We start from the raw sequence: 26,437 nt of genomic DNA on the forward strand, positions 1-26,437 counted from the left end.
GCAGTGAGGGAAGTGTCTGCGCGCTCGCGGGCTGTGAAGGCGCGAGGCGTGTGGACACGTGACCGGGGCTGCGGCCGTTGGGCGGTGGCGGCGCGAGGCGGTGAGGGAGCGGCGAGCGGTGCTGCGACGGGTTTGGTGGCCGTGCGGAGGGAATGGATCAGAGAGCAGCGGTGCCGAGCTAGCTGTGAGCCAGAGGCGGTGCCGGCTCTGTTCTGTCTTTGCTCGTATGCCTACGCGGCTCTCTGGGTGGCCCGGTGGCCTCCTTCGCCTTCTCCCTTAGCAGGGCTCTGCCCGAGCCTGCAGGCAGGCTGTGCTCAGGCGGCTCGGAGCAGCCAGCAGCCGCACCGTGCTGACGGCCGTTCTCTCTGTCGGCAGGGCTTTCAGCCACTGCTGACAGCTTCACTTCCAGAAGTTCTCGAAGCCTGAGGTAACTCGGAGCCGTGACACCGTGCAGCCTGGCCTCGTCCTGAGGGAGGAGGATGGCTCACGTGCAGCCTCTGCCCATTCCCTGCCCTGTGCAGCTCGGGAGTTTGAAAGGAGATTCTCTAGAAGCTCAGCTGCACGAGTGCGTCCGGCAGGGGAACTGCAGGAAGGTGAAGAAGCTCCTGAACAAAGGTAAAAACTCGCTTAGAAAGGGCCTTGTGGAAAAGCTCTTATTTGAACCACGTGCTTATATCTGTTCAGAGGGAAAAAATAGGTAGAATCAGAATGCTGTCCATCAATACAGTTGTGGAGATACGTTTACAAAAACTGTTACCTTTGGCCTTCTTGGCAAATGGCACTAATTAATAAAAAGTGCTTTTGGCTGTAAGGCTTACAGGACCTCAGTCTCAAGTGATGGAGGTTCTGTAAAACTAAATTCTGAAGGTCTGCTTTAGGAATGTCCAGAGGGCATTTTAAGTCTTTAACAGGGTGGTTAAAGTATGGGTTTAGATATTGGTGTTTTTAATGACATGGGGACAGGAATGGCACAAATGAACCCTGGTAGTTGGTGCAGTTGTTAAGTAGAAATGTTCCTAAATCAGTGAATCAGAGCAGAATGCTGATAGCCTGGAAGTGATGAACACAGCAATGAAAAGGAAGCAGCATGTATATATGCTGTGTGTACTCTGCATAACACAGGGAGCTTTGGACGTGATATTCTCTAGAGATGGAAGAAATATAACTGTGAAGATTAATTGTAGGCTCGAAGGTAGTTTTTCCTAAATGTTATTGAACATTTAAATCTCATGCTCTGATCTCTAAGAGTGTGACTACGCAGCACGAGCGCCTGGCTGCTATGGAGGGCTGCCCAGCGGCTGCAGCCGCCGCTCACCGTCGCGTCCGTCTGAGTGGAGCGGCCCTCCAGCAGGGGGCGGTGTCCCCGCCCCGTCCCTTGAGCGGTGCTTCTGATTGGTCGAGCAGGGCGGAACATGCAGATGAGGGCGCGTGTCCGAGCTGCAGTGTCGCGCTTTTGGGGTTCCCGCACCGGGGCCGGGGGGCGGCGGGAAGTTGCGGGAGCGCGCGTGTGTGCGGGGAGCGACGGTGCAGAGCCTGGGGCGGGACTGGGGCTCAGTGCGAGCGGTGTCCGTGAGCTGGAGGGCGGTGCGCGGCGATGGGCCGGGCGGCGTTGGGAGCGATGGGTTAGGACTATACTTTCAGGGATCATTTCTGTAGTTGGTAACTAGAGGAGTGTGATCGAAAGTGTCCGGCGTCACAACCCACGAGGAGGAGCGGTGTGTTCTCTCCTGAGCGTGAAGCGGGCGGGCGGTGCTGCTTGTGCAGGAGCCGCCCGCCATTGATGACCGTTCCCGTCCCACATGTTGGGTCTGGGAGGGAGAGAACACAGGCTGAGTGGTTTGTGCCTTATTATTAAAGAGGTGGAAAAGCAGAGCGGTTTGTGGCTGTTGTGAAACACAGCTGGAAGCAGCGGGTCTGTTTTGTCCCGTGCCGTAGGACGTGCGCGCTGCGCTGCGGATGCTGCCGAGCTCGGAAATGCGGTGCAATTGCGGGGCCGCTGTTTGGCTGCTCTCCAGAGGGCCGGTAGGAACGCGCTGGGGTTCAGCAGTGCCTGGTGGCTGTTCCCGGTCTTGCAACGCTGCCCTGGCAGTGGGGCAGATTGTGGGCCGGGTACATCACCCGCTGGCACACGAGCGTTCGGGCAGAATCACGCAATCACAGAAGCGTTGGGGTTTGAAGAGATCTCTGGAGATCCCGCAATGCAAACCCCGTAAAGTGGGTCCCATGGAGCAGGTTACATAGGAAAGCATCCACGTGGGTTTAGAATACCTGCAGTGAAGGAAACTCCAGCGCCTCTCTGGGCAGCCTGCTGCAGTGCTCTGACACTCACAGCGTTCCCGTTTGTGCGCACTGACCCTCGTCCTGTTGCTGGGCACCAGGGAAAAGAGCCCGGCCCCATCCATTTGTCTCCTGCCCGCTGTATGTTTATAAGCATCGATCAGATCCCTACTCAGTCTTCTCCAGGGCTCCCAGTCGCTATTCATCAGCGCGATGCTGCACGTCCCGCTCATTTTCTGTCCCTCTGCTGGATTTTATTCAGCATTTTCGCGGCTTTCGATCAGCGGTACCGCAGGCAGTGCGGTGGCGCCGCGCCTGCGCGCAGAACTCGAGCCCCGCTGCGGGCCGAGTGCGGGATGGTGTTCCCGCCCCTTCCTGAGAGCGGCGCTTCTGATTGGTCGGCCGGGCGGAACATGCAGATGAGGGCGCGTGTCCGAGCTGCAGTGTCGCGCTTTTGGGGTTCCCGCACCGGGGCCGGGGGGCGGCGGGAAGGTGCGGGAGCGCGCGTGTGTGCGGGGAGCGACGGTGCAGAGCCTGGGGCGGGACTGGGGCTCAGTGCGAGCGGTGTCCGTGAGCTGGAGGGCGGTGCGCGGCGATGGGGCGGGCGGCGATGGGAGCGGTGGGTTAGGACTATACTTTCAGGGATCATTTCTGTAGTTGGTAACTAGAGGAGTGTGATCGAAAGTGTCCGGCGTCACAACCCACGAGGAGGAGCGGTGTGTTCTCTCCTGAGCGTGAAGCGGGCGGGCGGTGCTGCTTGTGCAGGAGCCGCCCGCCATTGATGACCGTTCCCGTCCCACTTGTTGGGTCTGGGAGGGAGAGAACACAGGCTGAGTGGTTTGTGCCTTAATTAGAAGTTGAAAAGTCAGATTGAAATCAAACTTGTAGGGTAACGGCGCAGAGGGAGCCGCTCAGTTTCCGGGTAGAGCGCGGTGTCTGTTCTTAGTCCTGTCGTGCAGCTCTGGGCGATGTTCGGGGCCGGGTGTGTCTCCGCTAGCCTAGAAGGGCTGGGGCGGCAGTTGCTCGCTGTCAGCGCAGCCCCGCTCACGGCTGTCTCCGGTCCCCCCTCGCTGAGGCAGAGCCCGGCGCCGCAGAGCCGAGAGCAATCCCGGGCTGCGGGTCCCCGGTGCTCGGACAGCGCAGCCGGAGCGGCATCAGCAAGCGATATTGCGCATGCGCGGAGCCCAGGCCCTGCCCCGAGAGCGGTGCGTCTGATTGGTCTTTTGGGGCGGAACATGCAGATGAGGGGGCGTGTCTTAGCAGATTCGCTGGCTCCGTTTTCGGGGTTTGGTAGCGGGGCTGGGGGTCACGGGCGGCGGTGGGAGCGCGGGTGTGTGCGGGGAGCGGCGGTGCGGGGCCTGGGGCGGGACTGCGGCTCGGTTTGAACGGTGTCCGTGAGCTGGAGGGCGGTGCGCGGCGATGGGCCGGGCGGCGTGGGGAGCGGTGGGTTAGGACTATACTTTCAGGGATCATTTCTGTAGTTGGTAACTAGAGGAGTGTGATCGAAAGTGTCCGGCGTCACAACCCACGAGGAGGAGCGGTGTGTTCTCTCCTGAGCGTGAAGGGGGTGGGCGGTGCTGCTTGTGCAGGAGCCGCCCGCCATTGATGACCGTTCCTGTCCCACGTGTTGGGTCTGGGAGGGAGAGAACACAGGCTGAGTGGTTTGTGCCTTATTCGGAGTGGAAAAGCAGGTTTTAAGATTAACGCAGAGGATTTTTCAAATGATCGAATCCGTTCTGTTGAAGGTGTCAAAGCTCTGCTCTTCCTTAATGCTCCCCTAGAGGCATGGTCTTTTTTTTTAACCAGCGGGGTGTTGTGCTGTTAATTGTGCTGACCTGTGAGTGCTTTGCTTCTGGCGTTTGGATTTCATTCATATAGAAACGTTGCATCAGCTGTGGGTGGTGTGTAAGGAAAGCTACAAGGGAGGTCGCTTATACCATCTTATCAACGCTTTTCAGTCTATCTCGTTATATTTCTTATTTGCAGCAGGAACGTGGCAGTCACCTGCACTGTCAACAATCCTGCCCTTCCCTTCCTCTTTCCCTTTTCTTTTAGAGGAGAAAAACACTTCCAGTCATCCTGATTTCTTTGCAGGTGCTTCTGTTGATGCTGTGAATTCCATGGGCCAAACCTCTCTTTTCACCGCTGCATTGTTAGGCCTTGGTAGAATAGTGGGTGTGCTGTTGGATTATGGCTCAGACCCTAACCAGTTAAGTACACAAATACTTCTTTCTATTTAAATTGAAACTAGCAGTTAATCTGTTAGAGTTTTCAGCTTTGTTATGCAAAGCTCCTCAAAGGTAAGCAGGTGGTTAATTTTCCTTGTGTCCTGGCACACATTAATGATTTGCTGTACATAATCGCTATCAGTACGCAGTTTCTTCCCTCAGGCTCAGCTGTTTGGTGGTGGTAGGGGTTGGCTGTAACGTTTCTGCTTTAATGCTCCCCAGTCGCTGTTATGATGGAAGCACTCCGGTCCATGCAGCAGCTTTCTCAGGAAATCAGTGGGTTCTTAGCAAGTTACTGGATGAAGGAGGTGATCTGAGAGCGCACGATGAAGGTGGGAAAAATCCACAGTACTGGGCTATGTCAGCTGGAAAAGAAAGCAGTGCTCAGGTAGGGGTTTGTGAAGTGTGTACACGTTGAGTATGTGCTGCGTGTGCATTCAGATCTTAAGGTGAAGAAATTCCAGCATTTCAGAGATAGATGGCTTTTCTGTATTTGGAAAAAATATTTAACTTTTTTAACTTTCATAACAGCATTTTGAAGTCCTAATGATTGAGATTAAAGTCAGGTTTGGCTGAGGCTCTGTCCATGCCCATAGCTTGTTAGGACTATCGTGTGTACTTGTAAGAGAGGAGAACGACAGCTCCCTGGTTTTAAATTCTGAGGTAACCTTTTCCCTTCCCACCCAGATGCTGGAATTCATACAGCGCTGTACATTCCACATGCAGGCTGCCATTCAGAATTTTCCCTGTGATCCACTGAGGAAGATTTGCTCATCAAAAGCACTGGTTTCCAGTCCATCCAGGTTTGGTGGCCTTGTTCAAGGGTAAGAATGTATTCTCTTCATGGAGGAATTGGCTTTCTTGGATTCTTACCTCCCCGTTATCTTAAAAGTAGCTTATTCCTGACCTCATTGGTCACTGTAAATCTTTCAGAGGTGTGTTTCCAACCACTCATGAGCTTTTATATCAGATGATAGGAAAAATGCATATTTGTGAAGAAAAAGTGGTGCAGGGTGTCTGTATGTATGCATGACTGGCCACCTGGCTTTAAACAAAAGCCTCTCGTAACAGTCTGGTTTTTTTTAAGGTCTTAATTACTTGCACAATAGTTTGGGATTTCAGCCTTTGCATTACACTTGCTGTGTGGAACCAGGCATGATGTTTGAAATCCATGACTGCTGCCTTGGTTCTGTGCCCTGTCTTTGCCTCAACATAACAGTTACTGCTCTTGTTTGTATGTTTTTGTTACTTAGAAATGCTGACAGTCCTCTGGGTAGATTTCTGAAAGGTGGAGTTAATGCAGCCAAGAACATCTACAGCTTTGGTTTTGGGAAGGTAAGCTGCTATGGATAACGTTTTTCTAATGTTATTAGGACAGTTTTCCTATTTTTTTTATTTTTATTTTTTAGTTGTGTGTTCTTCACAGGAAAAAGCTGTGGAAATCCCAGCTATTCAGGCCTCTATTAATGGGCCTTACTGGAGGAGGCTGATTTAGGACAAACGATAAAACCTTTGCTGTGATCGTTTCTGCTTTTCTGATTTCAGCTTCACCAGGAAGTTAAGCTTTTTCACTGGGCACCTTAAGATTTCATTGCAGTGCTTTGGTTAACGTTCCCATTGCAGCGATTGCTTCAAAGTTTTTGCTGAGTTTTGGCAGATGTGGTACCTCTGGAACTCCTGCACGTTCCTTTTGGTTTATGTGCTGGTGTTTCAGTTCTATCTTGCAGGCAGTGGGCATCTGGGCTACTTGGCATCTCTCCCTATTATTGGGGAAAAAGAAGTGGTTCAGGCAGATGATGAACCAGCATTTTCTTACCGTGTTGGACCATGCATGACCATGACAAAGTGAGTGGCATCAAAGGGACTTCAGCCCCTCTCCATGTGCAGCTGTTGCTATAAAGTGGCAAATTGGCAAACAGGTGCTTTGTTTGGATTGTTTTCCTTGTGGGTTCTGTACTCTTCCACCACCTTGTGTCACAACTTTATTTTGCAGTCTACTGGTTGTCATAGACTCCTTTGGTTGCTCTTGTCCCTTCCACACATAGGTGGTTATTCACTGATACAGTGACAGCAATAAAACACTGATATACTATTGTCTGGATGATCAAAATAAGGGCAGTGTTACTAACATCAGGACTCTTACAGAGGTCCTTGTAGGTAGTACTTCAATGAGGAAAAATAACTTCTGTAAAAAGCATATTGCAGATACTCTTCTCCTCGTAGCTTGATGTGGGGGAGCAGCAGAGTGACAGTGAAGGAACTCAGCTTTCAGCCCCATCAGAACTGCAGTAAGCTACGCTTAGCTGATCTTCTCATTGCAGAGCAGGAGCACAGTAGGTAAGAGACAATGAATGTGCTGTCAGTGCTCCTGCGGTCTGTGAGTGGGAGAAAGTGTGATTAACCTCAAGCAGGCTGTCAGGCTGCATTTCTGGTTTCTCTCCAAATGAGAAATACAGGTTTTTTCTTCTTCTATCTCTTCCTACTCTGTTTTCTCCCCTGTGTATAATACAGAAAAAAGTGATATTCCCTTCTCCCACAAATGCTTCACTGCATGTTTCATTCATAGCTTGCTTGGATTCCTCTAGAAGCAGCAGTTTGTCTATACAGATAAGTTGGAAGTATTTATGTAGAGAAGACCCAGAAGGGCAGGACTCTGTTTTTTGGTCTCAAATTCACTATAACTTTTTTCCTTTCCCTTTGCAGTAAACTCCGTCATCCCCATTTGCTGCAGTTGATGTCTGTTTGTCTGTCCAGTGATTTGGAGAAAACCCGTTTGGTGTACGAGAGGGTCAACTTTGGTTCTTTGTACAGCATCCTGCATGAAAGGGTAACTGCAATACTTTTTAAGCAACACTTATTTGAGTGTTTGAATACAAGCAGCTAAGATGCTGTAGGGGCTGCAGCTGAAGACAGAAGAGTCAAAGAGCTGACTGTGCTGCAGGGAGAACTTTGACATTGTCAGTATCTCTTAATTACTGTTTAATGTGTTACTGTGGTTTGGTACCCAGAACATGTACATTATTCAGCAGGTGCACTTTGTGTTGTTTTTACTACAGAATATTTCATTTTGCTTTCTTTGCCTCCTGATGCACAGCAATGGTTTCTCACTGCATCAGGCTTTGAAGTCCTGCAGTGCAAAATCAATAACTGTGTGGTTCTTTTTTTCAGCGTACCGAATTCCCAGTGCTGCGCATGGAGACAATTCTGCATGTCCTCCTTCAGATCAATGATGCTTTACGTTTTCTGCACTCCCGTGGATTTATCCACCGCACAATTACCTCCTATGCTATTCAGATTGTTTCTTCTGGTGAAGCAAAGCTATGCAACATGGAATACATGGTAGAGAGGTAGAGAATTGCCTTACTGTGGAAACACAAAGTCAGTGCTAAATTCTGCTGATTATCTAGTGGTATCTAGTGATATCTAGTGGTCAAGAAGGACATTCCTCTGCCTCTGAATCAGGCAAAAGAGTTACAGGAGAGAAACATTTTAAATTTTTGGGTAAACTACTTTATACTTATATACATTTTTTCCTTCTTTCCTGTAGTGCAGTCTGATTAGGAAGGGAGTCAAAGATCAGTTAGACTTCAGTGAGAGTAAAATTGGCAATAAGCAAGATTTTCCAATGGAAATATGCAGAAAGGAGCAAGAATACTTCTTAACTTCTTTTTCTCCTTTCATATAGCAAGGATGGTGGAGAACACAGTGATCTGACACGTATTCCTGTGCCAGCCCAGCTGTATAAATGGTGCTCTCCTGAAGTAATCCTTGAAAAGAGTGTCACGGTGAAATCTGATGTTTACAGCTTCTGCACAGTGATGCAAGAAGCCTTGACAGGTACGTGTGTGGGCTTAGGCTGTTGTCACCACGGGAGCTCACCGAATGTTTTCGGAGCAGGCTGTTTATTTGCCTTACGTTGCTGCATAAAGCCTTGCAGTTATTGCACGTGTGGAGCTGAGGTGGGGAAGGAACCTTCCTGACAAAAAGCCAATGTTGATGATGGTGGCAGGGACTGCGGGAGACTTGTAAAGTGTATGGAAAAGCTTTAAACTGCTGAAGAATGAGATTAATGGTAGGTATTACAGAGATAAAATCTTGTTGAGTGGTGTTTTGCTGCTGTTTGTCATCTTCATGCAAGGACAGCAAAGCATTCAGTTAATTATTTGCAGTATGTAAGATGAGCCTGTATAGCTTTTCTCCTTTTCATCATTAAGAAAATATATGGGAAATCTTCTGTTATATGCTGACTTTAACTGTTTTGACAGTGAAGTATAATAAGCAATTATCCTGAAAATTAAACCTGGAAGGTGAGCTGATTGGGAATGAGCAATACAGAGCGTGGTTACTGTGTGACTGTCCTCTGCACGGCTCCCTGTGTGGGTCTGCGTTTCTCTGAGAGAGGCTGGATTGAGTGCTGTTATTATAGTGAAATCTAGTAATTTTACAAACAGTAATTATAGTTTTATAGTTTTAATTAGAAATTACAGGACATGTAGACAGTAATAATTCTTTGTTTCTGATTCTTCTCTTCCTCTCTCCATTAGCGTTAAGATACGACTTATGACATGAAGTGTACACTTATGTATTGCAGAGACCCTGCCCTGGAAAGGTCTTGAAGATTCAGTAATTAAACAGCTCATAATTTCAGGACAGCAGTTGGAAGCAGATGTCAGACTTCCTGTACCCTATTATGACGTTGTGAAGTCAGGGCTTGAATCCAAACAGAGGAACCGCTCCATGAACCTCCAGGATATTCAGTACATACTGAAAAATGATTTAAAGGTAACTTGTGGAATCGTGTCCTTTTTGTGGTTTTGAATGGCAGTTTCATGTCTGTTCAGATTCAAGTTGTTCTGCTTAAAATCTACGTGAGGGGCTTTTTTGTGTGAAACCTGAACATTGAGTGTCTTTGTTTGATGATGGAGACAAACCGCTTTAAAATAGAAGGTGGAGTCACTGGACTTTCAAATACAGAAGTCATTCATGGTCTGTCTTGTCTTTCAGGACTTGACTAAGTCTCAGAGTTGTCATTCTGATGAAATGGCAAAAGCACAGAGGCCTGCTGTTTTTGCAGATATAAACATCTGTTTGTCGTCAACTTTCAGCTACCAGAAGAGAACACTGGAATTGAACGAAAAAGGGGTAACAGAGGCTGGTAAGTTTCTTTTAGCAAGGTGTGGTGTGTCCTTTGCTTGGTGTGTTCCCCAGTCCATGAAGGTCTGATGTAAATAATTACAATGTGAGCATCTGGAGATTTTATGACATAGTTTGGAAAAAAGAAAGCATTTAGACTTGAATTATGGCTAATAATTAATGTAAACTCAAGACTGTTTGTCTGGTTAATAATTGAAGTTCAGGCACACTGCTTTCAACAGAGGTGTTAAGTGCTGCTTATGTAATCTCTCAAAGGTGTTGATTCCTTAAAAGTACACAAGTATTGTGTCTGATTGGCATCTGGAGGAATAGCTAAACACTAACATCATATTTTCCAGACAGTTCTGCTGTCCCAAGTTACCCTGTTTTTCCTGAAGAGAATAATGCTTTAGTGGACCTTGAGGCCCCCACCAGTCTGCAGCTAGTTGTGCAGGAAAGCAGTCACGATGCAGCTTCTGAAACCCAGATGACCTGCAGTGTGAGTGATGTGGATGACAGCCTCTGTAGCTTTGAAATGAATGAAGTCTTTGCCAGTTGTCCTGACTTTCATGAAGACTTCCTGGAAGAAGGAGCTGAATTAAGTCGAACACTGAAGGATAAAAAAAGACAGCAAAAGGAAAAAGATGAGAAAGTCCTTGGAGACCTGTGCCTGTCCCCTGGAATGTACTGTGAGGAAAAGCCAGGTTATGAGGAAGGCAGCATTTCAGAGTCAGTTGCAGAGTGCACTACAGAAGAGGAGGAAGGGAAAAATGAGGCCTCTGACCTGAGCATGCTGGCACAGGTGAGAGGAGATGCTGGCAGGAGGAGGAGTACTCTGTCTTCAAATGAACAGCACATCAGTAAATGTGTCCTTGATTTAAAGATTGTTCAGAGCATGTTGCAGCAGGCAGCAGAGTCCCTGTGCAGAACAGAGGAAAAACTGGACAAATTAGAGGCAGCTGAAAAGCAAAGGAAGCTTCTGCAGGGAATTTGGACAAATCAGCTTTCTGAGCAAGTTTTTTGTGACAGACCCTGTAACAGATCTGATAATACTTATCAAAATATCAATAACCCTTTTTCTGGAGCTAACACTTCTTTATGGAAGGCTGTAGGTCCGCCATCGAGTGACTACATTCCACCTCTGATGACGTGCCGCTCACAAGGAGCTCTGCATGGAGGTGGTTTCCAGGCTGTTTCAAATGTGACTGAGGAAACGTGGGCAATTCAGAATGGAAAGTGGAAATGCTTTCATCAGAGGGGTAAGAGTGAAAATGAGAACAACCAGCATGACCTCAGCTTCAATGAGGTGAAAAGCCTTGATGATCAAGTGGACCTCGAACACGAGGTAAAACGTGGGGCATTTATCACTTTCCTGTTCTCTATCAGGTTTATGGTGAAGAGTTATGAATGTAGTAATTATGAATGGTGCTCAAGAAGAGGGAGGAGCTAAAATGTGTAACGGTGACTGAGGAGGGAATGAAGTCTTGTGATAAAATGGGGAAAGTGTGGGGCCTTTGTTTTTTGTTGTTTGGTTTTTTGTATGTTTTTATTTAAGGAGATAGGAGCTGTCACTTCATAAAGACTTCTAGATCATTTTCATTATTAAGAATAAACAGTTGATATGCTTAGCAAGACAAGAATGAGAAATTTGTGTTGTCTGCTGTGGGACTAATCTTGGATCATTTAAGTGTACTCATTGCCATGGGAACCAGATGTTGTGACAGTCTGCCTACATGTGTGAAACCTGGTATAAATCCAGAGAAGAGTTTCTGCTAGGCTAAAGGCTGGAGCTGCCATCCTTTCAGCAAAGAAAAACATAGGGAATGAAGTTTGTCTTGTCCAGTTCTTAGTAAATCTCATAGACAGCTCTGCTAGTAATTAACAGAGTGCCCAGTGTGCTGAATCATGGCTTGTTGGACTCATTTCAGCATTTACTCCCACGTGTATCTGTTAGATGCAAAAAAAAGTTCAACTTTCAGATTCAGAGAGGGAGTGACTCACGTTGTGCAGCAAGTGGAAGCAGAGAAGAGAGGCGGTGAGTTTTGATCGTATTCACCAAAAATTAATTGTAGTAGATTCATCTTGCTACAGCCACTGTCCAAAGGAGATACATCCAGGATTGAAGATGGCATTGGATGGTTGTTTTTTTCCCAGTAAGCCAAAAGCCATCTGTCCAATTAGGTCTCTTCTGTGACTCACTGACAGCTGCAGAACTGACAAGTAACTGCTGCAACTGGGCACTTCTAAAAGTGGTGTTCAGACAAATTGCAAATGGTTTGCTGATGGAGGTCAGCGTTCTGGAAGTGTGACTGTGCTGCAGGAGAGCGATCTAATAATGAAGTCAGTAATAAGGGTTCCTCTCTGCACACAGCCTCATTCAGTTCTCAGTAGAAACACTGTAGCTTTCACTGGTGTAGGACTAGGCCCTACCTCACAGGGACAAAAAGCTGTCCTGCCTCATGATTTATTACAGGTGCTATCCAAAACCAGCATCTGAAATTTGCAGCACAAAAATAAACGAGGAGAGAAGGAGGATGCAGCCAGAATGGAGAAGTAAGTAAATCAGTGTTACCTCAGCATTAATGGTAGCAAACTTCAGTGTGGTGGAGTGCATTAAAACTTCATATGTTTTTGTCATCTAAGAAAGGTCTGTCAGCCTTGATTGCTGTAGATCTGTTAGGCTATTTTTGGAGAAAAAAAGCACATTTTGCACATTCAAGATACGAAGTAATCACAACCACACTAAGACAGTTTGACTATAAAGCCCAAAGAATATCTGTCTCTTTTTAGAAGGATGTGAGAGTAGGAGATCGTGAGTTTAGAACGGGTAGCACAGCAACGACCAGTGGATGGCAGTACAGAATGAATAATAGAGAATGCAAACTAGCAGAAGTCGTTCATAAAAAAAGGCTTATCTGTATGATTTATGCAGATTGTAAACTTAAATAGAAGGAAGCTTCCAGCTCTTTTCACTATAAAGGAACACACAGGCTGTAACTTCAGCATTTTCAAGTATGCAGACACAAAGAAACACAGGGAAAGGTTTCAGAGTCCAGATTGTGTTTTGTGAGTTGGTAACTTTGTTCTTTTTGTGTAGCTGAAGTAAGGCAGATGGCTAGAAAAGTGGCCTCAGGACAACTAGAGCTGATTGCCCCATATCTGGCCAGTGATTGTACATCTGAAAGTGAAGTGGAGAGTATAAAGGAAGCATTTCCACATGTCACCAGTAGAGTCCAAAAAGGGCGAGACCAAGGAGGATATAGATGGCATACAAGTGACAGTGCTGAGCCTTGGGAGGATGGATCTGAATCTGAGGAGAGTGATCTGGAGTCTATATTCAGAAGTTCTGGAGGTAAGGCTGAAAAAAGATTTTTTTTTTTTTTTTTTTTTTTTGTCTTTTTGTCTTTTTGTCTCTATCTCCAAGCAGATTTCAGCTTCTGTGGCTTTTGTTAGAGTAATTGGCCATTTCCCTTCCAGAGTCCTTCCCCAAAAGCAAAGCCAGTGGCTCAGTCATTTCTGAATGTAGGCTGTACTGAATGTATTGAATATTACACATGAATAGATGGAGGAAATGTCCACTGAGTTTGGAGACCATTCATGATCACTGGTCACCACATACCAGCATGTGAGAGCTAAAGCTTTCAAATCCATGAATATGCTCTCACTCTTGTTTCTTTCTATTGGATTGCTACCAGTTTTCTACCCTACCAGCAGAAGTAGTGGACAGTGCTTTTATAATGGTTATGGATAAAGGAACAAGGAAAACTTTGCCTGCTTTGATTAATAATATCTTTTAACTTGTTTCTTTCTTTTTTTTTTTTTTTCTTCTTCTTTTCTTTTTTTGAGACAGTATGGTTTTATTCCATCAGACCACTCATTTCCTGTTATTTTTGCCTTAATGACTGTATTCTATTCTGACATTCTAGGGGGAAGTTGCCAGTCACCATCACAAGATGAACAGACAGAATCTGGACCACCTGTTGATAAGAATTCAGTCATTTTTCAACAAATTGAGACTGTCTCTAGGGTATGTACAATGCTCTGAGAAATCTAGTTGCTGCTGGTTACCTGTAAAACAGTTCAGAACAGTCTCTTCATGTTACCAAACTACTGAGGCAGCCATCTTTTGAGTCATGATCTGACCAGCAGTCATCTCAACTCTTTATTTTCTTTCCTCTTCTGTGGACTGTCAGAGTAATGCAAAGAGTAGGAACTAGATTGAAACAGAGAACGATCAAATTGTGTATCATTGCATTTGATGCAGTTTAACATTATGGACTAAAATGTATGCTCAAGAGAGAGTGGAGACAGCATCTTAAATGCTAGTGTCTTTCACAGGGGCGTTCAAGAGAATTGCCTTGTTCCTTTAATTCATATCCCAGTGAGTCTGAAGAATTCTTGACTCCAGATTCTGATTATTTCCTTCCTCCTGCTGTTCAGGGAAGCTCAGAACTAAAGGTAAAAGACACAAACACAACAGGAATGAAGTCTGTGTCATGGATGTTGGACGTAAGTTGAATTGCATGTGATTTTATTATGCTCCCATTTAATTTGAAGAAGAGCTGTAGAAAATGTGAGAGTAGATTTTTATTGTCTTCTGAAGGAATATCTACAAATTGAAATCTATCTAAAAGTAAGAAAAATTCTGACCCTGCTCCTTTAGAAACAAGCAAAAAAAACCCAACAAACCAAAACCACCAAAAAATAGGAGGGACATGTTTACTTTATGTGGTTTCCCAGTGACCATATTATCTGTGGAGCCCTAAAATCACTCTCTTGTTGGTTGAGAAAAGTTTGAGGCTGCTGATAATGTCAACCTTTCCTCTCAGCTCTGTAAGCCACAGTATTCAAGAGTCTTAAAACAATCTTCATTCGATTCTTGAAATTTTGAAACTTAAACAGGCTACTAATTCCAGTCCTTGCTGCGTGCTGATGAGCTCTTGAAAAGCTCTCTCCATTCTGCTGGTTGTGAATATCGTCCTGTGTGAGTTGTCCTACTTGTTGCAGTTTACCAGTGAGAAATGGCATTTGTTTCCTTTTGCCTTTGCTCCCTGCTCTGGACCTCAAACCCTGGAGGGAAATTAGCAGGCACTCATGGTTGGTTTTGTTTTGTTTTGTTTTACAGAAACAGATGCCTGAAGATGCAGGATCAGGTGTTCAGGTATCAGGTAAAACTGCTTTTCTGAAGTTGGGGAGACAAGTCTTGTTGCACTCATGTATTTTGGCAGCAGCATTCCTGTTAGAAGGCTGAAGCTGGGTTTCTTGGGGTCACTTGGTGTCTTTTCTTTGTTACACTGAGAGCTGATTTTGGAAGATGAAATTTGGACATTGCAATCACTGAAATATCACTTGATGCAATGATTATGTTCTTGCTGTTTGATGAAGCAAGCAAGCAAATCCTACTCTTTGTTTTATACCTTCAGGCTAAGTTTAATGTTTTCATGAGACTTGCTGTGGTGCTGGGAATTAGAGCTGTATTTACACATTAATGTTATTAAAAGTATCTTGAGCATAAAAGCTTTAAGAGCTGACATTCTGTGTGCAGAGTAATGTAATGATCACTGTTGTCTGCTGCTGCTTGTCTTAGCTCAAATGTGTAAATGTTGTGATATTCCCCAGTGCTTTAGTGGTTGACTGTCTGGCAGCTGTGGTATGTTTATGAAAATGCATCTTTAAAACACATTTGTCTCTAGACAACAACAAAGGTCAGAAGAGCTAAAAAATTTAATAAAGTTGCAATTTCCTGTTCAATGAGTTGTGTCACTTTCCTTTGTACTTGCAAAACCCAATAACAGGGAACATTTGTTATTTGTATTCAGGAGGAAAAATATTACTCTGCGGCACAGCAGCACAGAACTCTGGCAGTAACACACGAGGAGTGAATCAGCTTATCCATATGCCTGTAGCCAGGTAGACAGGCTTATTTTCATAGTTACTCCAAGCATAAATTGGGTTATGAAATATGCTCTCATAACTAAATCTGCTTAATATTCAAATAAGGTGCCATTGGTGTTTTTAATCATCATCTACACAACGTAGTTCATTGCAAAAAAAAAAAAAAAAAAAGGGCTTTCATGAGTCTCTTGGGGTTTTGTTCTTTCACCATGTTCACTATATTTGTTTTGTTTGTTTCCCTCGTTAAGCAGTAAAACAGGAGAGGTAAATCATGTATATAACAATTTCTTTTACACTCGTACAGTATATCAGTTTTAAACAGAGCAAAGATAATCCACATTATGGCTTCTGTCATCTGTTTTAATTTTGTTCTGCTGTGGTTTCAGAGCTCAGGTGGCATGGAGATCATGCCTTTTTCCCTTCTCTGGGAAGAGTCTTGCCAGTACACTCACTGCATCTTGCCTGCAGATAACATTAGCCTGTGCTGGGGGACTTGCAGTCTCCCTTGTCAAGCATTGAGGTTTTTTGTCCATTATTTTTGTAAATTTTGTGTTCCAGTAGTGAGCAGAGATGTCTGCCAGCATCACCACTCTGCTGCAAGGAGTAATGTCCTTTAAAAAGAAAGTCTTCTCCCTGAATGTCTTTCAGCAGAGGTTTTTGGGTTTCTTAAAAGCCTGTAGCCTCCCTGTGGTAGTCAGCTTGCTTTGTGTTCCCCCAGTTAGCAGCTGCTCAGTGGGAGTGAGTGACAACTGCTTTTACTGTCTGTCAGTATTTGTATTCTCTCCTCTCCACTGGAGGAAATGAATTACGAGTGTCAAAGGTTGAAGGTAGGCAGCAAGAACATAAATATTTGGCCTAAAGGTAAAAAGTAATGTTTCCTGTTGCTGTGTCACTTAAGAACTGAGCTCTGGCCATCAGGACACAGAGACCTTTTGCTCTCTTACCATCAGACTAATGCCTCTCTGGCCTTGAATGGGACTGTTGCAGTTTGAGAGAACAGTTTATAGTGTCGACTGATCAATGAAGATAAAGCAGTGTAGTGATGTATATTTACAGATGTGTAGTTAACTTTCAGTCTGTTTTGAAAGCAATACATGCTGTGTAGATTTCTTTTTTCTCTATACTGGATACAACACGCTGAAAATAGTTTTTCCCTCGCCCTCTCTCTCCAATCTCTAAGGTTTTGAGCAAAAAGTTTGTATGAGTCTCAGAGTGAAGGTCAGCCTCTGAACTTCTCGAGAGGAGAAACAAAATGCATTTATTTTCATAATTTTTCTGAGAAGATCAATGACAGTGACCTTCCCTGTCTTCTCTTCCCTTATTCCAGTGTTGAAGCAGCACAAGAAATGATGTCAAGGGAGCTGCAGGAAGACTCCAAAGAAAAAGACACGTAAGAGCCACAGATTTGCTCTGTGCTGATGCCTGCAGCAGGTTGGCTGTTACCACTGTGAAAGTGCAGCGTTGATGTGAGACAGGAAGATGTGACAGACAAGCTGAGAGTCGGAAAACTGGGATGTTGGAAGAAGTTGGGAGATGGCTGTAAAAGGGCCATTGCGTAGTTGTCCTCAGCTTAGATCAGAATATTTTCATGTCTATGAGTAATTAAATTAGTGTAACAAGTAATTAACCCAGTGCAATTTGCATGTGTCTCTTATGTTAGCGTTGCGATTCCTTGATTCTTCCATGCATGTTATGCAGAAGAAATAAAGTCACTTTGAAGGGTGGATTGTTAGGCTGCAGTTAAATAAATTGCATTGCAGAAATAGTATTGTGATTTATCTTCTTAAGGAAAAATTACAAGCCAAGTTTGTGACTCAACTCTTGAAGTTGCATTTTTTACAGAAAATGGAATTTTGCATAGCAATCATTGACTTGATAACAGTGAATTCATGATCACGTGAAGATGCTGTGAGGACAGCATAACATAATCTGCAGTGTATTTGCCTTGTGTCATTCCAGTCCAACAGCAAATCAAGAGTTTTTGTTACTCGAGTGTCCATCGCTTCCTGTGCAGAAGCTGAGCAGTTTCAGTTAATCTGAGTAATTCTTTTACAGACTCCTAAGATCTTACATTATTCTTAATGAATCTTTATTTTTTTGTGAAATGTTGAGGATTTCCTTTGACTTTGGAGGCAGTTTTTTTCCTAGAGGTTCACAGTTAAAGCTGTTGTCCTTTCTGGAGGCAGTTTCCTGAGGTTTCTTTTATAAGACAGTTATTAAAATGAAATTCTGTAAAGAAGGAGAAGGCTAATAATTAACCTTTTGTCTGCAAGATCACTGAAGATGATGATCTTTAGTCTTTGAATTCTGTGTGAAGTTGTCAAAGCAATTGTCTTCTGGAAAACTGGATAAGACTGAACGAAAGTAGAACGTAAAGAACCTGAAAGTAGCAGAATTTAGTGATTTACAAGTAAAAGAACAGGCTATTCTAACATGTCAGAACATTTTTCAATGCTTCAGATCAGTGGCAGATATTCAGGATTTGTCAAGTATTCCCTGTGAGGAAGAGCACTGCTACAAGGACATAAGTTGTAAAACGCCTGGAGCGAGTCGTGTGCCCCCCAGTGTCAGCACTCCAATCAGTTCAGGTAACTGCAGAGAGGAAAGGAGGGAGGACAAATTGCTGGAGTGTTTCATGCCAAGTAGAAACTGTTTATGCAGATCACAGAAGCTCTATTCATGTAGTACCAATGCAGAAATGCTGTTTTCCAGTTTTACTATCATTTTTTTTTTTTTAATTCTAGAGGAAAAAATTCCAGTGTCCTTTGAGAAGCACAGATGCTGCCATGAAGTAGTTTTGGATTCTTCCTTGTGCATTTGTCAAGAGGTTTCCTCTGCAGTGTCCCGGACGTTCACCACAGCCTATGAAGAGGAAAGGAGCACTGAAGTTCTCTCTGCTTTTCCAGGCGTTTGCTCCTCTGGACTGAATGAGCCTGTAAGTCCAGGGAATTAAACACATTACACTTAACTCAGTGCAAATATTGACCAGCATCAAAGTGGCCTTGCGTGATGATAAAGAATTGCTGCTCAGCATTACATCCAGCGATCTTGCAATACCAAAGCAATACAAATTGGCAAAATTGTTAGGTAGAAAAGACCTGTTTTGTTGGAGGATGGAGTTGTCACAGTGGTCTTCTGGTGTGTCAGCAGTTGGTGGCTTACCAGAACCATTCAGAACTATGAATTATGGGCACTGAAGGTATGGTGTGGCCTCAACATTTATCTTGACTGTCTGTCCAGTCAGCTTATATATAAAACAGTTGCCTGTATGTTTTCCATGTGTGATGATTCTTACTCAGTGATGGAGTTGTCATTTAGATACTAAATTAGAATTTGTTCAACCAGAACAGTAGCAACTGCATTCAGTGTCATCAGGTCAGCTCTGTGTTTTTAGGCTTGCACAGAAAACTGTTGAAATTCATTAAGCCCATTAGCAGCTCAGTGTGCCTTGATTGGTTACAGAGACAGTTGATTGTGTTGCTGCTTTGCCTAAAATTTTCTTCTAGGACCCAAGTGCCTGAAGTACCTGCTTCCATTTTGAAGTCTGTGAAGACTTGCCTTTGATTACAGATCTTGGATTTTTAGGGGGTTCTTGTGGCTTTAATAATTAAAGGTTTAAAACAGAACGAGAAAATGGAAGTTGTCAGATCTGTCCTTCCAGAGAACTGCTGCCCAACTGCCCATACACAATGTCAAACTAAATGAAGATTGCGTGGCTGACAATATCTTAATGACTAGCAAAAAGATGAGCAAAAAACAGCTTAGGCAAAATTTCTGACACATCTTGCTACCTGAATGTTTCCTGTTTTCTCATCTTCTGAACCAACTGAAAGGCTTATTGAGAAATTTAAACTTATTTTATGTCTTGTCTCATTTTTGACTTGGTATGTTAAAGCTGGTAGTGGGGGAACAGCAGTTCTTCAGTTTGCCTTGTATTCCGTTCTGTATGATCTTACACAGGGTGGAATGTCAGTTGTTGCTTCATCTTCGAGAAGCACCAGGAAGGCACTTGGTAAGTCTCTCAACCCACTCCCAGCCCAAATAGAGTGATCAGTAGATGGATAAACGCATTTGAAAAGGAATTTTGTAGAATTTCTTTTTTTTTTTCTGGACATTTCTTTTTGTAAGGGTAGCTAATTGTGCACTCAATTGTATTGCTAGTGATGGTGACATTAGAAATCGTGCGTTTGCCCTCGCAGGCTAGGAACTCTGACCTTTAGTTGGCTTAAAATTAGCAGTGCAGAATTGAGAACTGTATGTGCAAGTCTAGCTCTGAATACTTTTTCCATTTTGGTCATACTTAAAGATATTTGATAAAATGTGAATGAGCCAGGCTCATGAGGGTTGGGAAATGAAATACGTCAGCAATGCTGTCACAGTCTGAGTTTATATCGCAGTTATTAAGAATTAATCACTGCTAATTAACTTCCCCCCCCATCTCAGCGCTCGCTCAGGCACCTATCCACCTCCTGGATGAGCTCCCTGCACCAGCCCAAGAGCTGCTGGATGAAATTGGTGAGAGACACTTCACCCAAAATGATACAAGATGCGCCAGCTGCGTTTCAAAGCCAAGGACAGCACTTCAGTACACAAATCATTCTCTACTAAAATACACAAGAGCTTCCAAATCGGTTGCAGTCAGGTCAAAATAAGAATAGGAAGTTAGGCATCAACAGCTTAAACAACCGTCAGTTATTGAAGGTTGTCCTTGAAGCTTCTGCATCTCACATAATGGTTAGTGGCTGTTGCTGACAGCAGCTTGCTCGTTGAGTACAGATGTAATTAAGCACTGGAACAAATTTGGCGTAGACTGAAGTTTTCAGAGGTGTGGTGGAGCTGTGCATGTTGTTCATTAAAACCAAGGCAGACTGGGTGGCTGCATCCCTGAGGTATTTTTGCAGAACTTAGTCTCAGTGAATTACATTTATTTTTGTGGTCATATTTTTATGGCGTTGTCTGGAGATGTAATGAAAGGGGTTTTTTTGGTGTAAATTACGGAAAAGAATTTCACCGATTTTTATATTTTATTTTTTTCAGCCATAAACTCTTCCTAAACAAACACCAGACATAAGGACAATTAAATGTGCATAGATCCTATCCTCTTTTGGAAAGGAGGCACTCAGACAATTCTAATCTTTTTATTTCCTCATTCAGCGAAAGAGGGACGTGTAGAGACTGTCAGCAAGTAAATAAACAATGGTCTAAGACAATTTGTAGGATTAACAACGGAACTAATTTATGTAAAAATTTAATCTGTGTTTGGGTGGATGAAGACAAGTGATATGTCAGGTTGTTTAGAAGTAAGGAAATGTGCTGTTTCTAACAGAGTGTTTAAAGCAGCAAGATTCCATTGCTCAAGACTTTGCAGAGGAGGGATTGTGTGACTGCAGGGTGCAAAAAAATGGTTAGCAGGAGTCCTAACATGAATATTATGGATTGGAAAATATCTTTGACATTACTGCAGAACTACTTGAATGCTTGTCATGGTGTATCCAGCTTTTAGAGTTATTTACTTAATCGTGGTTGTTTTGGAAAACCCATCAGAAGCTTGAAAAGATGTTGCTCAGTAGGATCGTATTGGCTGTTTTCACAACAGTGCCTCCTCCATCAGTGTTCTGTGGCTTTTTCTGGGCATTCACCTCTTAAGTTTTGATACGGGAGGCTTGAGATCTGAACTATCCAAATGAATCTGCTTTTGTTGTGTCAGTGTAGTGTATGCTGTGTTCAGATGTAAGTGATGAAATACACAAAGGTATAGGAGCTGGTGTGAGATGTTCCATTGAAAGCAGCACTACCTGCTTATCCTCCTGACTCACCATGATGAAATAATGCCTGTGATCTTATGGCATAAGAAAATAGCATCTGTTGGGATAATCAGTGCCGTGTTTCCTGTTCTGTTACAAAGGTACCACAGATAGTGGTGTGTGTTACTTCTGAAGCTGTATATAGTAGTAAGTGGGAATCATTTTTAGACTTTCAGCAAGTAACGTCAGGAAATCTAAGTCTTTATAAACTGTGCATTTGTTTCCAATGAGTCAGAAAGGGAAGAATTTTTAAAAGAAAAATAAAAGGAAAGAAAAATCAACAGAACACGAGTTGGCTGAACAGTATGGTCACTTGAGAATGGAACTGGTACTTGTTTGTGTTATCCTACAGCTTTGTTACATCTACTCTCATTTAAAATTGCTACCCAGAGGGTAGAAGCTACAGTGACTTTATTCATAGGAGTATCCTGGGTTTAGGTGGCAAAGAATTACTGGCTCTTCAATCACAGTGGTTTTGTTGTATTTGCATAAAGTACAGCTATTTCAGACTCCATTTTTGTGACAGCCTACAGCTTCCTGCTTATCGTAGCTTAGCAGAAGGTGGCTGAATATATTCACATGCTGTAGAGAACAGAACTTAGTGAGATAAGTCTGGGGAGTTGAGAATATCATTGGATTGTGCTAAATAGGGTAACAAAGCTAACATCCACAGGTTTCCTTTTGATTTTTCTTCCGTATCTGGGATTGTAAGGGGGAAGATTAAAGATTAATTTCCACATGCATTTTTCATTTAAGCGTGAGGCAAAATGTTCACTCTTGCGAATCTAAAAAATGTGCTGCAGTAAAATACTTGTCTACATCTTGCTATTGGCCACCTATTGCTGTAAATAATTCAGATTTTCTTAGTTGGTAAAAGATCAGATGGCTGAGGAAAGAGTAATTCAACAGCAGACAACTGCATGTTTCCTGAGCATAGTAAATAAAGCCACAGTTTATTTACTGTCTTCCTTTCATACCTTTGACTTTAAAATCTTTCTGTGGACAGATTCTGATCGAATTAAAATGGAAGGCATAGAAGCAAAAAAAGAAATTGAGATAAGTGAGAAGTGTGACTGTGGTGCATGGACTATGGAGACATTTAATCTAGCAGAGGAAACAGAAAGGTATGAAAAACACAAGGATGATAGCAGCATATATCATTTTGAATTACCAAGATTTAGAAAAATGGTTCCAATACATCACAACAAGATCCAGAGCTTGTAGTAAATCAGCTGTTGTAAGAACCGTGATCACTGTGACTGTTCTGTTGGAAAATGTGTAGTATTAAAAATGGCAGCATGCATTTAAGCTCTTTCATTCAACAGGGCTCACTCTACTCTTGATGACGCTTTAGAAAGAGTTCTCTGTGCTGTTCCTCCAGATGAGCAAATTGAAGAACGACAACAAGATGAGGAAATTCAGGGATATGCTCTTGGGTTAGCTGCTAACTGCTACATTATTCATAACTTTATGTTCTGTGTTCAGACCTATGATGGGCTTGTCAGAAAATGGGCTGTTGCTCTTCAGGAAATAATGCATCGAGGAAGTCTGCTTGGAGGCATCCATCAGAACTTTCAGTACTAAACTGAGAGAGAAAAGAGTGTTTTGTTAAGAGAATTTCCTATTAGGTAGAAAGCAACTATTTCCAATCAGCCTGGAAGGCAGTGCATCATCTTCACAGAAATTGGAGAAAATTTGCCAGATAAGTAGATAATTTTTTTTTCCAAAGGTGGTGAGAGGAATGCATGTGAAGAGAATAGAATCATGAAAGCTCTTTAGGGAGAAAGAAGACCAAAACACTTTGAAGAGTTTGGGAAGGCCAAACTGCCTTGGAATATAGGAAGAAATGAAGAAAATGGCAAACACCATATCTGTATCACTTTAAGAACTCAAACATGAGAGCTTTAAACTCTGAACAGCTCCATGGTAAATGCACTGAGTGATCATAAGTCATTCCTAACATATATCTTCCTAAAGAACACAAGATAGTCTACTGTTAGCATCAGGATTTATTTATTTTTAAGGCAAATCTCATGACAGCCAGGAGAATCTCGCTGATAGGGCAGTGTGATTGCTGCAGTCTGTGTTTTCGTATTTCTCTCTATATATCTATTCATAAATGGCTCTGTCCAAAGCCCATTCACACAGTCAAACCACATTTGTGTAAAGCGTGCAGGGAATCACTGGAGTCTGCTTATGGCTGTAAAGGTAAAGCATACCTACAGATTTAATGGGAAGAGAATGCGTTAAGGTTGGGTCAGATGCCCATTACAGCCCAGGGCAAAAACAAAAAAGCTTCTTGTATCTCCTGGCTTTTGTTCTGGTACACTGTATTCATCCTATCTAAAAGAAAATACAGAAAATGAGGTGATATGTAAATCTCTGTCATTTAAGGGCTGCGAGCCTGAGAGATCCACGAGGTGTTGGAAGGAAGAAGGGAGCAGAGGAAGGTGGAGCCAGGGCACGCAGCAATGAGGCAGATGGCTGTGCTGGGAGTTCAGAAGGTCCTCTTCATCTGTAAAGCTCCTGGGTGCTGTACTGCACAGTATCTCATTTATTTCGTTCTTAGCACTGAATTTGCCAAGCATGCACAGTGTAGCCTTTTGCTTTTCCTCATTTTTTCTGTCTGGGTATTGCTTCTACCCCATGGTTTTGAAAGAGAGGAAGCTGCTGCAGACCTGAGCTCTCCAGAGATGCTTGGAAACTTTTGTTTTTTAAATCACTTTAGACTGACAGTGCTCTGGAATGCTTGCAGAGAGTATGTTTCATTGTGAGAGTGCAGTTTCCTCTACTAACCTCCACTGAAGGACAGTTCACATTACTGCACCTGTGTCCCATGTAGTCCTTGGCCCCTCTGGCTTAGGCACCTAAAGGCTTCACATTGTAAGCACCTTGCTCTGTTACCACCCTCATTTGGTATGTACCTGTGTGGCATGTGCTAATGCCATCAGGTCCCTAAAACAGCTGCCTCAGTCTAGTTTCTCTCTCAGGCTTTTCTCTAATAGAAACTGGAAGCAGGGAGGAAGACTCAAATGAAAGGGCTTTCTATTCTGTGTCAGAGGTGAAGTCATTCTACACAGTTGGCAGCTGAGGCATCTTTCTGCAAACAGATTTCTGATTGCAGGTGAAACTTCACAGGTCTAGCCAAAAGAATCTGCAGTGCTGGTGAAACCCGAGCTTTCTCTCTGAAGGGTGTGACTGTGTTTTGAGCTGAATTGAAATGTGCTTTTAAAATTGTATTATCTATTTTTATTTTTTAAGGCAAGCACTCTGAAGGTCAGAAATTCCGCTTACGGGGACAGCAGTCTGCAACTTCTCCATTCAGGTGAGCACCTCTGTGACTTAAACTGGGCTTCTCACAGAGATCTCTGTGTCCTCTGGCCCTGTGAGATCCATTCTTCTTTTCCATGCCCAGGAGGGGTGCAGTATGAAGTCCCATTCTCTTCCACACTTGATCTGATACAAGTAAAAAAAAAGACCCCACAACTGTGTGACTTTTCTCACTGTCTCCTTTTTTTCCTACAGGGTAATTGTTTTGGATCAGAACGGTTCTCCTGCGTGATTAGAATGGATAGTGAATACATCTTAGTGCATCAGCTGCTTGCTGCTGCTGGTACAGTATTCAGCCTGTGAACTGCAGCCCTTTTTTGGTCGCAAAGACTTCTGATGCTCAGACTTCTTTTATCTGCAGCAGCAAGTACTAAAAGAAATCGCAGTGCTTTACTTTATAGTGCATTTTATACTGTTTTTTGCCACTGTTTTATATCAGTTATACTGCAAAGGTGATCTGTGTTCTGAATAGAACAACCTCAGTGAGCTGGCTGTTTGTTTTTCTGTATGCACACTTTCATAAGCAAAATAATTTTTTGCTCTTTTGCATTACACAGTTTTCAGTGTTACAGACAAAATGACTGTAATTCTGTGAACTGCTGTTACTGCTCAGACTCATCTAATTTTTCCTCGCTGGAGTGTGGAGTGCTGTGTTGCAGCCCACGTGGTGTATGTTTTTCCTTGCTCATTAAATTTAACAAGGGTAATTTCTTGTTTTCTCTTCTCTTAGTGCTTTTGTGATCTAGTGTTGAACTGATTTGACTGATAAAGGGGATTAATTGCTGTGCAGAAAGTTAATGAGAAAAAAGCAGTGTTCTTTCAGAGATACAACTGCACCAATATTTTCCCTGTCAGCATTCAACAAGAATGCAGAAAAGTTAGCAATACTGAGATAGCTGTTGTTTAATTAAACCAGGTTTCATGGTCCAAAAAAGGTCCCTGGGAAGTAACTGACTTCTGGGTCAGGCTTTTGATGGGCACAGCGAGTTCATGTTTAACTGTTCTTGTGATTATCTCTGTCCAGGTGCAGGATGTGTGAGGATTGTCCTTATCTCTGTTGAACACAGTGCAGTTCTATGGCATTCTTACAGTTTTGTGTCCCATGTGTTTCTCTTCCATCCTTGATCAAGGTGGGAAATTTTGCCTATCTGTAACTGTTAATTTGGTTTAATGACACTAATAAAAATGTCTAAGCTTAATGTGCTCCCACGTGATTATTCTTCTGTTTTTTTTTACTTGTTACTATTACTCCCTATCATCAAGTTATGTATTCAACTGAGGTGGTACTGAGGGAGATGCTGCAAATGGGGGAACTTCCTTCAGAAGAAATCAAGAGAAAGCAGACGTCTGATCCTTTCAGGCAAGCCCTGTGGTGATGGGTCAAAAGGACCAGCAGAAGGAGGTGCATGGGGTAAGAGCTGTGTCAGTGCACAGAAATAGTGTGCAGTGCCTCAGACAGTGCCATGTGCAAGTTGAGTGTTTTCTAATCTGGGCTCAGGTCAGCTGTAGTTTGCTGCACGTGTAGGGGGCTCTGCGTCCTCACTGCAGGCAGTGGAACATCATCCTCTTGATACACAAAGTGCTGCAACAAGACCTCGCTCTGCACAGACAGGGGCTGTGGGGAGCCTTGTGTGGCAGCAAGGAACATACATTAGTGACAAAAGCATGCAGAAGTTAAATCATGTTTGCTGTGTGATCCTGCCCTTGTTACCTGTAGCTGAGAAGTGCCTGAGGACCATTACCTCTTGCTTTGGACAATGTTTGTGCAGT

General features: G+C 43.6%; 1 protein-coding gene and 3 non-coding genes across 16 annotated transcripts; all 4 read left to right on the forward strand.

Annotated features, from left to right (window-relative positions):
• The first annotated feature begins 77 nt into the window (after positions 1-77).
• Positions 78-25,866, forward strand: TEX14 (testis expressed 14, intercellular bridge forming factor). 13 transcript variants are annotated; one of them, XM_052689219.1, is made up of 31 exons: positions 78-615; positions 4,372-4,486; positions 4,728-4,893; positions 5,193-5,329; positions 5,759-5,840; positions 6,220-6,350; positions 6,729-6,842; positions 7,209-7,332; positions 7,674-7,852; positions 8,191-8,342; positions 9,097-9,287; positions 9,510-9,660; positions 9,998-10,440; positions 10,744-10,983; positions 11,567-11,673; positions 12,112-12,191; positions 12,736-12,990; positions 13,565-13,665; positions 13,977-14,096; positions 14,764-14,806; positions 15,458-15,548; positions 16,861-16,923; positions 17,994-18,121; positions 18,278-18,468; positions 19,494-19,545; positions 19,977-20,048; positions 22,344-22,461; positions 22,663-22,773; positions 23,732-23,841; positions 24,599-24,662; positions 24,863-25,866. In XM_052689219.1, the coding sequence occupies exons 1-31, from the start codon at positions 480-482 to the stop codon at positions 24,897-24,899; spliced, it is 4,104 nt and encodes a 1,367-aa protein (XP_052545179.1). In that variant the 5' UTR covers positions 78-479; the 3' UTR covers positions 24,900-25,866. The 13 variants fall into 13 exon arrangements, 9 of the variants coding, with proteins under 9 accessions (XP_052545179.1, XP_052545175.1, XP_052545176.1 ...); XR_008208154.1 differs by having other exon boundaries at positions 9,998-10,983; positions 23,732-23,867; positions 24,863-24,910; XM_052689215.1 differs by having other exon boundaries at positions 9,998-10,983.
• LOC128083763 (small nucleolar RNA U3) lies at positions 1,626-1,838 on the forward strand. The gene has a single exon (XR_008208180.1). It is a non-coding gene; the product is annotated as a small nucleolar RNA U3 (small nucleolar RNA).
• On the forward strand, positions 2,904-3,116 carry LOC128083754 (small nucleolar RNA U3). Its single transcript, XR_008208172.1, has one exon. It is a non-coding gene; the product is annotated as a small nucleolar RNA U3 (small nucleolar RNA).
• Positions 3,728-3,940, forward strand: LOC128083764 (small nucleolar RNA U3). The gene has a single exon (XR_008208182.1). It is a non-coding gene; the product is annotated as a small nucleolar RNA U3 (small nucleolar RNA).
• Positions 25,867-26,437: the final 571 nt, after the last annotated feature.

The sequence above is a fragment of the Tympanuchus pallidicinctus genome, unplaced genomic scaffold (genome assembly GCF_026119805.1).
Source record: "Tympanuchus pallidicinctus isolate F22 unplaced genomic scaffold, pur_lepc_1.0 scaffold24, whole genome shotgun sequence".
In the NCBI taxonomy this organism is placed as follows: Eukaryota; Metazoa; Chordata; class Aves; order Galliformes; family Phasianidae; genus Tympanuchus; species Tympanuchus pallidicinctus.

Coding starts and splice junctions, on each gene's coding strand:
- TEX14 (XM_052689215.1), top strand. CDS start 480: ATGGCTCACGTGCAGCCTCTGCCCATTCCCTGCCCTGTGCAGCTCGGG. Junction 616..4,371: donor GAAGAAGCTCCTGAACAAAG/GTAAAAACTCGC, acceptor ATTTCTTTGCAG/GTGCTTCTGTTGATGCTGTG. Junction 9,661..9,997: donor AAAAGGGGTAACAGAGGCTG/GTAAGTTTCTTT, acceptor CATATTTTCCAG/ACAGTTCTGCTGTCCCAAGT.